The sequence below is a fragment of the Gracilinanus agilis genome, chromosome 1 (assembly GCF_016433145.1).
Source record: "Gracilinanus agilis isolate LMUSP501 chromosome 1, AgileGrace, whole genome shotgun sequence".
Classification (NCBI taxonomy): Eukaryota; Metazoa; Chordata; class Mammalia; order Didelphimorphia; family Didelphidae; genus Gracilinanus; species Gracilinanus agilis.
Window position 1 is genome coordinate 131392405 of NC_058130.1, and position 13896 is coordinate 131406300.

A 13896-nucleotide genomic window follows, 5' to 3' on the forward strand; every position below is an offset into this window, starting at 1 on the left:
GACAGAGAGACAGAGAGACAGAGAGACAGAGAGAGAGAGAGACAGACAGAGAGAGAGACAGAGAGAGAGAGAGACAGAGAGAGGGGGGGGAGAAAGAGAGAAAGAAAGAAACAAACAAACAAACAAAGAATCAAAGAAAGAAAAAGAAACTCAATGGAAATGGAGTCAGACCTGAGTTCCAACACTGGATCTGGCATTACAGGCTGGATGATCCTGGGGGAATTTCATCTCTAAGCCTTGTAAAATGGGCTACTTCTGGATACACTACTTACTGCAAAGTGTGGTTGTTAGAAGGAAAAAAAATACTGTGTAAACCTTAAAATTCTACAAAGGCAAATGATTATTATCAGCCAATCACTTTTCCCCATGAGGTTTCTGTAACACCTCCTCCAAGATAGAGAGCAGCTACTCTTAAAGGCCTGGTCTGTGTCCTTTTCAATAGGAGATAGAAATCCCTTTATCAGCCTGCAGTCTGTGGGGAATGTGGGACTCTCCATGGGTCTCTCCCAGTCTTCTGGCTCCCAGAGGCTGAGGCTGCAGAGGGGCATCTCCTTTCATCTCTTAGCCTTTGTTTTAAGCAGCAGCAGCAGCAGCAATTGCACTGGAGCAGGAACCCACACGGATGGAGGAGTAGCAGACCTGCAGCTTCAGGGAAGGAACCAACAGGTAAAGGGGGTTGGAGTCAGGGAAGGAGGCCAAGATCCCAAGGGAAATCATAGGATCATAGTGTCATAGATAAGAAGTTAGAAAGGATCTCATCTAGTCTTCATTATACAGATGAGGAAACTGTGATTTGGCCAAGATCAAATGGGTAGGATCAAAGGGAGAATTTGAACTTGGGTCTTCTGACTACGGAGTTAGTGCTTGTAGCATTATACCATTTAATGCCCTAAAATCTTTGAGGTAGGAATCTTCCTAACTTGGAAAGCCAGGAAGAGGAGGCAAGAAGAGTCACTGGATTCCTCACCACTGTCTCTCAATAGCATTCAAACTGAATTTAGCTTGTTGATCAACCAATATTTGAACACGTATGCTGGAAAGAGCTCTGGAGGCCTGAGTTCAAATTCTGGATAATCTATCCATGCTCATGATTGTCAGAAAGTTGGTTGACTTATTTGTGTCTTAATTGCCCTGCCCTCTTCACGGTTTTGCAAAGAGAGAGGCAATTTGTAAACTGTAAAGGGACACAGAGATGGCAGACTTTATTCTAGGAGCTGAGGATCTCTGATCCAGTCCTTGATTCTAAGAATATCAGCGTCTAAACAATTCAAGAAAAATTGAAAAGAGCAGCTTCAGTTCTGGTGGAGGCTGGGACAGAAGGAGGTTGATCTGCAAGAGGTAGTAGAAGAGGAAAAGAGACTGATTAGGACCCCTCTTAGAGGAAGCAGTATTTTCCAGCCCTGAATCACAGACTCTTAAAATTGGAACATGCCCATTAAATTGTGCTTTAGCTTTATCTGGAGGACCTGAGCTTTGGGCAAAGTGCTCCAAGGAGGGAAACTGCTCTGTAGATGCCGGGTCTAGGCCAGGGACGAATATTCATGCTATTAGCAGAAAGTCTTCATCCTTAATAAAAGGATGAAGTGGGAAAAAGATGCATGCGTTTAAAACCTGACTCTGACCCTTACTAGCCATGAGACCTTGGGCAAGACCCTTCCTTAACTTCTCTAGTTTCCTAATCAATAAAATGGGGATAATAATCTTTGTCACTGCAAGGATTAAATGAGCTATAAAAGTGCCTTGGAAACTCTCAGGCCCTGTATGGATATTAGGGATAATTATTAAGATGTTATTCCTGGTCTCCAAACTGGGTCTGATGACAGATTTCTTGGTGGTTCTTCTAAAGAGGAGGGGAGGAAGGGGCTCAGGATGCTTGGGGTACAAGGCAGTCTAATGCATGAGGAGAGTCTAGTAGGGGTCCCTTCCACACTCTCCCTAGCATCTTTGCTACTCAAGATCTATGTGGCCTCAGACTTCCTGATCTATAAAAATAAGGGTATTGGATTAAATGACTTCTGAGTCTCCTTCCAGCTCAAAATTTTTGACACTAGAATCTATTATATCTCACTGAGGATCTCAGAAGGGTCAAGGCCTCCAGAAAAGGAGAAAGGATGGGAGGTGGGGAAGCTGGGGGAAGGGGAGGGGAGATGGGTCCGAGGCCAGTATGGCCTTGAGACAGTAAAACAGCTATATCTAGACAGAAGCGCTATGAGTGGTTTGTGTGAGAGAAGAGAAAGCTGTAGATAGTGATAGCAGACCCCAGGGGGGATGAGGTCTGGAGAGTTGTCTTTAATCCCCCTGAGCTGCTTCTTCTTCAACCTCTCTGCCCATTTGCTACTGGCTGCCATGATTCAGTGAATGATTTTAGGAGGGATTCATGGTCCACTGAGGCTACTAGCTTCCGCCAATCTGCCTCTACAGTAAAGGGGTTTTTTACAGGCAATTCAAATGACTCTGAGTAAACCTGGGAAGTTTTGAAACAAGAATATTCCCCGAAATCAAACAAACAGATGGTTGAGGGCATGGGGGATGGGGAAGGAGGGGCTGTCCAGTCTCAGAACTAATGGCCTGTTCTTGCTGTCACGAGCTTTCATCTGCTCTCTTCGCTCTCTTATCATGGCTTGGTATCATGGTGGTATCTTCTGGCAGGTCAGAAGGTGAGAAAGAGGTCATTATTCAGACTAGGGAAGGATATCTGACTTTTGCTTCTTTACTCCTGAATAAGCCATCATACATGTGTACATACCTATACATACATGCATTGGGTCCAAAGAGAATTGTGGGGACTGCTAGGTCCTGAGAACACAAGGAAATATATTCATTCAATCAGGCATGCAGGGGGCAGTGAGGTGGCACAGAGGAGAGAGTGACAAGCCTGAAGTTTGGGGGACCTGGATTCAAATCTGACTTCAGCCATTTCCTAGGTGTGTGACCCTGGGCAAGTCACTTAACCCTGTTTGCCTATCTTTTGTCCTTCTGTCTTAGAGTTGTTACTAATAAAGAAATTAAGAGTTAAAAAAAATCAGGCATACAAGTTGGCATAAGCCATATTCCCAGGGTCTTTAAGAAACCAGACTCTCAGAGAGTGAAGCATAATATCAGGGAAAGAATACTGGATGGGGAGTGAGAAGTCCCAGATTCTAGTCCTGGCACTGTCATTGACTTGCTGGGCAACCTCAGCAAGTCATTTCCCATCTCTGGGATTCAGTTTCTTCAAATGAATGACAATGTGGTTGGTGATAACATCTCTAAAGTGCTTAGACCAGTGTCTGACACATAGTAAGTGCTTAATAAATATTTTATTCCCTTCCTTCCCCTTCTCACTCTAAATCTATGATCCAGTGATCTATCTGTAAAGCCAGTCTAGACAACCTCTAAGGTCCCTTCTGACTCTAACACTCTGTTCTGTGTTGTGTGCTAGATCTTCTTGGACTTTGGCAACTCTTTGGCAAGTTTGGGAAAGGATAAGCCAAGTTTCTCAGGCTAGGAAAAGGATGCAAGATACTTTGGAACCATAAACTCCTAACTATATCTCTTCTACCTTCCTGCACCCTTTTCTCCCCAAGGTCTCAGGGGCAAGTGGTCCCTGGCCTGCCTCCCATTGTATGTATTACTGTCTGCTCTTCAGTGCTCTTTTTCAAAGTACCTAAAATCTGTGTGTGATTAGGGCTGAGAGCACCAATTTGTGCCCAACAGCCTTTCCACACTGCTGATCTATGGGGTGTCTCTTGAGTAAGCAGATATAGTGTCCTAAGACCATAAAAGTGTAGATGACTATCTGCAATCTCCCTTTCACATTCACTTGGTCTTTTTAGGAACCTGAAACTCCTCACTCCTTAATCCCAATAGCATTATGGGATTTAGAAGGTAATTTAGAGGTTGTTTTGTCTATTTTAAATTTTAAATTTAAGAAAGACCTTCCAAAGGCTATACATATTGTAAATGGCTGTCAGGATTGAATTTAGGTCTTCTGACTTAAAATACATTTAGCTTTCCATTATATGGAGCTGATGAGATCTATTCTTCATTCATATCCTGGCTCTGATACCTGTGTAACATTGATCAAATCCTCTCCCCTTTCTGGACCTCTATTTCTTTATCTGTTAAATGCTGGAGGTATGTTGGACTAGATAATCTCTAAAGCCCATTCCTGCTTTAAATCCTATGACTGTAACCAACATTTATTAAATGTCTACTACGTTTAAGACATTGTGCTGGACACTGATGACAAAGATAGGACACATTCTACTATAAGAGGTTTATAATAAAATTGGGGAGGGGATTAAGACATGTATATAAGTAACTGTGACATAAGGAAGAGAGAGGTAAGTATGAAGGAAATGTTCAGGCAAAGTACTTTGATAACTGGGAGAAAGGAGAGATCATTTTCAAGAAGGCATCATATTAGAGTGGAAAAAGTTGGAGTCCCAGCTTTGTCACTTGCTAAGTGTATGATGTTTGGAAAAGTCCTACCAACTCCTTAGAAGATTGGGGGAGACAAAAAAAGAATGCAGAGTCTATCCTGGGATTATCAATGACTGAATGGTATTTCTCAGTGTCAACCTGAGTCACACAGAACAGTTTGTTCCCCTCCCTAACAGCTCAGAAAAGAATCAAGGGACTGAAGGCAAAGAGAATGGAGACCATCGAGTCCTAGGTACAAAGAGGGAAGCAAAGAATACTCTTTACAATGTTCCCTTTTGGGAAGTCCCTCTTCTTTCAGCTCTTCCCCCTCTAAGACATTCCTCCTCTCTCCCTTCTTCCTCTTCTGGGGAGTCCCTACTAGCTCATCTCAACCCTGTTGCTCTTTTCACCTTGGTACCTCCCCACAACAACCCTGATTTTCACTCTCATGGGCTCCACTTCTCCTTGCCCTTGGCCTTCTCCTTTCTCCAGAGGCCTGTGAGCTTGGAGGTTTGGTAAACTTGGGGGAGGGCTCAGTAGTCTGGACCAATCAGAATTTGAGAGCTGATGGCTTCCTAAGGAACACCCAGAAAATCAACATGATAGAATGGAAAGGTCGTAAGATCTAGACTTAGAAAAACTGGACTGTAATCCTAGAGCTGACATTTTCTATCTCAGCAATCTTGTACAATTCATTTCCCCTCCCTCAGCCTCAGTATCTTCTTTTGTAAAAGGAGGGAATTGGGCTCAGTGGTTTCTGAGGTGCGTCTCAGTATCTAAATCTAAATCTTCTAAATCTAGGATCCTATGATTCTTCAGGGCCCAAATGAAATAATACCTTCTTTTGTGAAGTCTTCCTTGATCCCCAGAGCTGGACACAATCTTACTTCATCAGATCTCAAAAATAAACCTGGGAACTAAGGTCTCCTCCAGCTCTGACAATCTATGATTCTAAATATGTTGTTCTCTTACTGACTGGGGTGTGTGTATACATGTGTTTTGTGTCTTGTACTACCTCAGATTCAGGTCCAAGCACAGTATTAGGCACACAGGACAAGTTCAGTATAGAATACTCACAGTCCAAGTCAGAATCTACCTTTAGATAGTAGTCAGGAATCTGAGGCCCAAACCCACTGGGGCTTAGCTGCTGAGTGAGCCAAGCAAGCAGATCCAGTATGGTCTTCGGAGCAATAAAAATGTCTAATGATACTATAATGATAATAGCTCTCATTTCTATGCACTTGAAGGATTCCCCACTGTTTCCCTCAGCAAAGAAAAACAAAAGTTATTTGAATGGGGTAGAAATGATGCAGTAGGTGATGCAGTAGATAGAGTATTACACCTGGAGTCAGAAAAACTCTTCTTCCTGAGTTCAAATCTGGCCTCGGGCACTTACTAGCTGTGTGATCCTAGACAAGTCATTCAACCCCTACTCTTATCTATAAATGAACTGGAGAAGAAAATGGCAAACCATTCCAGCAACTTTGCCAAGAAAATCCCAAATGGAGTCTCAAAGGGTTGGACCTCACTGAAAGGAATAAGCAACAACAAAAAGATATTGAAGACCTCTGTTAAAATGTAAATTCTCTTAGAAAGAGACCATAAATTCAAGAATCTCAACTCCTTGAGGGCAAACAAGAACTATTCCCTTTTTGTCTATGTAATTCCAACACCTAACAGTGGTGGGCTGCAGGAAGATATTCATTAACTAGTTGATTATTACGTTATTTGATCAATTGAATTAGCTGCCATTACCACATAAGAATGAGCAAGTGTATTGGAAGGACCTCCAGGAACTGATGCAGAGTGAAAGGAGCAGAACCAGGAGAACCTTATACACAGAGACTGATACATTGTGGTACAATCTATTGTAATGGATTTCTCTACTAGCAGCAGTGTAATAACCCAGAACAATTCTGAGGGACTTAGGAGAAAGAACGCTATCCACATTCAGAGGAAGAACTATGGGAGTAGAAACACAGAAGAAAAACAACTGCTTGAACACATGGGTCCATAAGGATATGATTGGGGATGTAGACTCTCAACGATCACCCTAATGCAAATATCAATAATATGGAATTAGGTCTTGATCAATGACACATGTAAAACCCAGTGGAAGTGGGAAGAGGGGAGGGAAAGAACATGAATCATGTAACCATAGAAAAATTCTCTTAATTAATCAATTAAATAAAATTAAAAAAAAAAAAAAAGAATGAGCAGGTTGTAAGAATATTTCCAAAGAATAAGGGTAAGGTTCTGCGGGTGGAGGGAGAGAGGTCCTGAGTTTAGAGAAATGCAAGAGAGGACTTTGGGGAGCCAGAAAGTAGGAAATGGAAATAGGGAAGATAAGGAAGGCAAACTCTTACCCCATTATGATAGCCTGCCCATGTTTCTCTTAGTATAAAGGGTAATTAATTGGAATGTTGTAGCTAGGAGAGACCTTTGAAATCCTAGAGGCCCAAAGAGTTTGATGGACTCACCCAAGTTCACATACAGCTAAGTAGGGACAGAACCCTAGTCACCTAGGTCACCCACATTCATACTGCACTCCCCCAACCAGTTCAGCCAACTCACAACAAAAAGGCTGACATTCTCTATTGTTTTCCAGGCTTTCCTTTGGGGTCAGCATGTACCCTGGTCAGCTTGGCTGGACTATCTCCTTCCTCCTGATACTCCACTTCAGTAAGTATTCAGCTCAGATGTCAACCTGCCTTTTGCCTGAGGGAGGGGGAAGAGTTGGGAAGAGGGAGATCCTGTCCATCCCTAGTCACCCCTAGATGGAAAGTATGTGGGTGTAGGCGTAATAATAGTCCTAGCCCAAATCCATAAAACATTTTAAGATTTGTAAAGCATCTTGCTCCCAGTAGTCCCAAGAGGTAGTATAAACATTTTGCCCCCACAGTGATGTGATTGACCATCATCACTCAATGAGACCCAGGATGTAAATATCTTAGAAGTGGGGGGGGGTACCCTTCAGGGGTCATCTAGTCTTTCCCCCTGTTTTCAGAGAGACCCAACCCCCAGAGAATTATCTGATTCCAAGGACTTTTCCAGGCAGGGGACTTCATAACCTGCTTGAGCAGCCCACTGCAGTGTCTCTTGGTCCTAATGATTGGGGAAAATCCTTCCTTCGGTCTGATTTCAGTGACTCCCTCAATAATCCTAAACCTTTGCTATGCTTGGATAACACAGCATTTTTCTGCTCTCATCAATAATTGGTACTAGACACCCCAGGGCAGAGCCTTAAAATAGAGACTCAGGGAAAATAAAGAAGGAAAAGACAATCTTGGATCCTTGGGTAAATAAATGAGAGCAGATAGGACAAACAGGCATACATGCAAAAAAGAGACAGAACTCATTTCACATAAATGCACATGAATATATAATGTCAGATCTGGAAGGGACCCTAGAACATAGAACAGAATATCAGGGCTGGAAAGGCTCTAAGAACATAAAATGTAAAACTTAGAAAAGAACTTAGAACAGAAAATATCGAATCTGGAAAGAGACTCTAGAACATAAAAATATCCCAAAGAACAATCACTCTGAAAATATTTCTATGTAAATTATTGTAAACCTCTTTTCAATGTTTGAAAATGACTTAAAATAAACCCCAAAACATAGAATGATATAATTAAAAGGGACCTAAGAATGCAGAAAATAGAAATTTAGAGCTGGAAGAAGTTTGAGCTCTAGTTGGAAAGAACTTTAGAGATCATCTAATCCAAGATCCTCCTTTTACAGGTGGGGAAAATGAGGCTCTGAGAGTGGATGCTACTTGCCTAAGTTCATGCATAAAGTTAATGGCAAAGCCAGAATTGGAACCCAGGTCTCCTGACTCCCAATACAATGGTTTATTTCACTGCATTTAACTTCCAAAATTAGTCTAGCATTCCTAAGTGCTAAAAAAGGAACCTGGAGTCATAGAGTGATATAAATGGGGAAAGGGGGTTTTAGAGGGTAGGGGATAGGTAACACGCATGTTTTGAGCACAGGGCATTCCAACAGAGGATAATGACATATGTGAAAATGTGTAGGTGTCTTTGGAACCAGCCTATCACACATAAAGGTGATGGAGCTAAGGCAGAGGGAGGAACTGTAGTGGGGACCAGCTTCTCTGCCTGTAACTGTTTCGGTGACATTTTACACTGATTTTTTTTTTAAACCCTTAACTTCTGTGTATTGGCTCATAGGTGGAAGAGTGGTAAGGGTGGGCAATGGGGGTCAAGTGACTTGCCCAGGGTCACACAGCTGGGAAGTGTCTGAGGCCAGCTTTGAAACTAGGACCTCCCGTCTCTAGGCCCGGCTCTCAATCCACTGAGCTACCCAACTGCCCCCTACACTGATTTTTTTTTAATACCAAAGGGATACAAATAGCCTGGGCAGGAAACAGATGTCACACTCTTTTTATTTTCCCTTTCTAAATGGACAGCCTCCTCTCCAAGGGCACCAAGTTGCTCCACAGAATTATCTTGCCCATCTACTGTCCTACTTCTTTGGGGGGATTTTCTTATCCAGAGATACAGCCATGATAAAAATAGCTTATATTTCCATAAAGTACTTTCAGATTTTCAAAGTACTTTCCTCAAAATCAGTTTTGGAGGTTGATGGTGCAAGTATTATTATCCCTATTTTATAGATGAAGCAACTGAGACTTAGAGTCATGAAATGACTTGCCCAGGGTTACACAGCTAACAAGATTCAGAACCCAGATTCAAATCTAGTCTTCAGACACCAGATCCACTGTTTTCTCTTTGTCCTGTTACCTCAAAAGTAATCCCTTTTGTATTATTCCCATTCAAGGATTTACAACACACATTTTTCATGTTAAGACAGCTCTGAGAGACAAATCCTTAAAAACTCAACATTTGCATTTTTGTACATTAACCTGCAGCCCTAGATTTGACTCCCTCAATCCTCAATCGTTTTCTGGATGAGGAAGTATTTAGCAGGTGGTATTAGAAGGTTTAGAATTGTTCTGCTTGGCCCCAGAAGGCAGAACTAGAAGCAACCTCAGGAAGTTTAGAGGCAGATTTCAGCTCCAGGCAAGGAATAACTCCCCAAAGATTGTTGTTCAATAGTGTCAGACTCTTTGTGACCCTGTTTGGGCTTTTCTTGGCAAAAACACTGGAGTGCTTTGTCATTTCCTTTTCCAGCCCATTTGATAAATGAGGAAACTGAGGCAAACACAGTTAAGTGGCATCCCCATGGTCCCACAGCTAGTAAGTGTCTGAGGCCAGAATTAAACTAATGAAGATGAATCTTCTTAACTCCAGGCCAGGTACTCTATCTACTGCATCACCTAGCTGCCCTTTCTAAAGATTGGAGCTCCTAGCTGTGTGATCTTGGGCAAATCACTTAGTCACAATTGCCTAACCTTTATCATTATTCTGCCTTAGAACCAATACATAATATTGTTTCTAAGATAGAAGGTAAGGATTTAGGAGAAGGAAAAAATATTGGAGTTGTACAAGAGTGGGATTTTTTTTCCATGTAAAGTGCCATTTATTTTTGATGAAAATATTGAGTTAAAAAGATTTGTACCAACAAAATATTTGATACCCTTTTTCTTTATCCTTCAAAACCAAGCACAAAAAAATGAGCAACAACTATGGGGTGTGGAACTAACCCCAACATATTTTAGTTTAGGACTGGAGTTCCTAACCTAATTTTAAAAATAAACTACTCACAAATGAGTTTCAGAATTTCCAGGTATGTCTAGACCAGTGATGGTGAGCTTTTTAGAGACCAAGTGCCCAAACTGCAACCTTCATACTGCATGTGAGCCCAACCCCTCTTATCCTAGATAGAGGAGGAAGGAAGCACTCCCATTGGGCTGCTGGGCAGAGGGGTGGGTGATGTGAGAAATGTCCTCAGGCATGCATGGAGAGGGGGAAGGAAGCAGCCCCTGCAGCACACTCTGGCACATGTGCCATATGTTCACCAGCACAGGTCTAGATCCATACAACCTTAGATACTAGTAACCATTTCAATCCCACAATTGCAGAGATTCATTCATATTTTAGAAAAACTTCTCCCCACCCCACTGCCTTGAGAACTAGTGGGTCCCCCCCTCACTGAAGTCTTCAAGGGGAAATTAAATCTCAACACTTAATAGTCAATAAATGTTCATTAAGCACCTACTATGTACCAAGCACCATATTATGTGCCATCAAATATGCCATAGAGAGAATTCCCAACAGGTATGACTTGTTAATAAACTAGAGGATCTCAGGTCCCTTCCAATTGTGATATTCCATGATAACAAGTAGGCAAATTGAGTGGAACAGAGTTTATACATAGACAGCAGGAGTTCAGAGCAAGGGGAAAGACTCTGTGGGGTGGATTCAGTTAGAGGAAGTTTCTGACTCTCGAACTAAGTCTTGAAGGATGATGAGTAGGTGTCAGAAAGACTTTCAGGTGGGGAGTCTACACAAAGGTATGAGACTGAAAGACATAGTACGTATGAGGACAAGAGAGAGAAGCTTGAGTACCTGGAGGATGTGGGAGTTGTGAGAAATAGGGTTGAATGAAATCATAGAACCCTAATGCTGGAAGGGACCTCAGAGATGAGCTAGTCCAAACCGCTTCATTTTACATGTGGGGAAACGATTTACATATTGGGGAAGTGGCTTGCCCAAATTCACCTAGTGAGTCAGTAATGGAACTGAGGTGAGTTCGAGCCCCTGTGTCTTCACTCCCAGTTCCTTGCTTTCTTCTTGTGGCATCAAACTCAAACAGAAAGGAGGGCCAGTAATCCATACAGAAGGATCCCTGTAGACTGCACATTCACTTAATTTTAAAATGAAATGCTATCTATGTTTTCTTGATCTTGTTAAATATTTCCCAATTAAATTTTAATCTGGTGCCAGCCGTACTGGAGAACGTTTGGTATCTGCTGCCTCAAGGTCGATTTGGGTGAGATTGTGGAATATTTTTAATGGCAGGATAAGACTATTTGAATTTAATTCTGTAGGCAAGAAAGAACTTGAATAAAGGAAAGATGTGCTTTCAGATGATAACTCTGGCTTCAGTGTGTAGCACAGATTGCACAGGGGCATTAGGGAGACAGAGAAACAAATGCTAAGAAAATATTATTTCCTTAAAAGTCATCGAGATTTTTCTAGCTGTGTGACCCTGGGCAGTGTCACTCAACCCCAATTGCCTAGCCCTTACTGCTCTTCTGCCTTGGAACTGATTCTAAGCCAGAAGGAAAAGATTTTTAAAAAGTCACCAAGACTTTAGTAAAATGGAAGGGGCAGGGTGATGAGCTTATTTGGAACCATTTAGGTTGTACCTAAATAGACACTTAGGTAAATAGGTAAATAAGAGTGCTAGGGATGAGGAAGAAAAAAAGAATCAAGGATGACTCTTCAAGCCTCTCAATTTATAAGGGAGGGAATTGAGGTCCAGAGGGGTCTAATGACCTGCCTAAGGTGACACTCTTTGCAAATGGTGGATCCAGGTTTCAAACTCAGTTCTGCTGACTTCTAATTCAGATCTTTTCTACTAGACCACACCACCTTCTGATTTTGAGCCCAAATGAGAAGGAAGATGATAGTAACATTAAGAAAAATAGGGAAGCAGCTAGGTGGCTCAGTGGATAGAGATCCAGGCCTGGAGAGGTCCTGGGTTCAAACCTCAGACATTTCCTGGCTGTGTGACCTTAGGCAAGACGCTTAACCCAATTGCCTAGCCTATACTGTTCATCTGCCTTGGAACTGACACTTAGTATCGCGTCTAAGATAGAAGATAAAAAACAGAATAGGGAAATTAGAGAGTTTCACTGTTCACAGAATAAAGCCCCCAAATTCAGCCTGCCATTCAAAGCATTCTGACTTCACGTGCCACTGATTCCCTGGTATGAACCCTCTGCTTTACATTGGTCTTTCCATTGTCAATAGACATCCACAATGTTTCCTTCACTTCCGAGGCTCCAAGTCCTTATACTATTGGGCATACAGGAAAGGCCACTTACTTGGAGGGCAGGAGACACTGACTCTATTTCTGCCTGACCTAGGACAGGCTACCCTGCCTTTAATTTAGCACTTCCCCTTTCAGAGAACAAGTTGCCACCTCTGTAAATTCATAATTGATGATTATTCAAGCTGCTTTCAGCTTTAACATGCTATATTCTCTTTGCTAAGGTCCTTTCCAGCTCCAGCATCCTGTTCCCCAACTATCTTCTGTGTTCTAAGATCACTTTCATTTTGAATGTCCCAAGTTTTATTTTCTAAGGTTTCTTCCAGCTCCGATATACTAAAATTCGAACCCAGACTCTTTTATTTCATTTTTGCCCATGAAAGCCATCAAGCTTAAACTGATAGAAACCCAAATCATTTCCACTTGCACTTAACCCCTTTCTGCTCAGGGAGCCCCCTGGTAATGCTCCTAAGCCTTATCTCTAGAAAAACCTGCATAAAATAAAAAAATAAAAATAAAAAAACCATAAAAGTCAATTTTGACTTGAGATTATTCTTAATTGAGGATTGATAATAGTTCAACCCTCTGGTGACCATCTTTTAATATATTGAACCCATAAAACCCCTTTTTCTCCCTTACAGTACTAGCCAGCTCAGACTAGCTAGGCTGCTACCTGCCACCCTAGGCTGTTACCCTTCTCTCCCTGGGCCAATAAGCTGGGGACGGGGGGGGGGGGGGGGGAATCTACTAGCCCCTACTACTTACTACCTGCTATCCTACCCAATCCCAAGGGGCATATCAGTCAGAATCTCCATGACAACATTCTCCTCTCTTGCCATTCTAAATATCCTAGCATTTGGCTACCAGGACCTCACCTGCTATACAGATTATATCCAGACTCTGACGTGCATCCTACAGGTGGAGCCCGGCCATGCTGAGACCCCCCCTGACCTCACCATTGAGTGGTAAGTGCCAAGGATAGGAAAGAAGAGAGGGAGTGCAGGAGTAAAAAAGAGAGGGGGTGGGGAGAGAGAGATGGAGAGACAGAGAGACAGAGAGACAAAGACAGACTGAGAGACAGAGAGAGACACACACACACACACACAGAGACAGAGATAGAGAGACATAGAGAGTCAGAAAGACACAGAGAGACAGACAGACAGAGAAAGAGACAGACACACAGAGAGACAGAGACACACAGAGAGATAGAGAGAGTCAGACAGACAGAGACAGAGATTTGGATTAAAATGATTTGAAATTCATTTCTATCAGTCCAAGAATCAATTGTGTTATCATGTTAAGACTGAGGCAAGGTAATGATGGAACATCCAAAGGAAGGGAACAAGCAGGAAATGTTTCACTTTTGCCTTTATATCCCTGGTGCTTTGTAGCAGGCACTTAATAAATAACTTGTTGATTGATTGGTACCCAACAGGCAGCTGGAATGAATTAAATATATCCATCCACCAACTATTCAGTTCAATAACCCCTTAAAATTTATTTTTTTATTTTTTTATTTTTTCCATGGCTATATGATTCTTGTTGTCCTGCCCTTCCCTCCCCCCTCCC

The 13896-nt window shown here is 42.2% G+C and overlaps 1 protein-coding gene across 1 annotated transcript in view; it reads left to right on the forward strand.

The window, feature by feature from the left end:
* The first annotated feature begins 495 nt into the window (after positions 1 to 495).
* The window catches only part of IL21R (interleukin 21 receptor), a 52406-nt gene continuing 39005 nt past the window's right edge, over positions 496 to 13896 (forward strand). Inside the window, 5 exon segments of the mRNA XM_044677318.1 lie at positions 496 to 555; positions 558 to 630; positions 633 to 666; positions 7013 to 7086; positions 13181 to 13292. Coding sequence (XP_044533253.1) covers positions 496 to 555; positions 558 to 630; positions 633 to 666; positions 7013 to 7086; positions 13181 to 13292 — 353 coding nt within the window.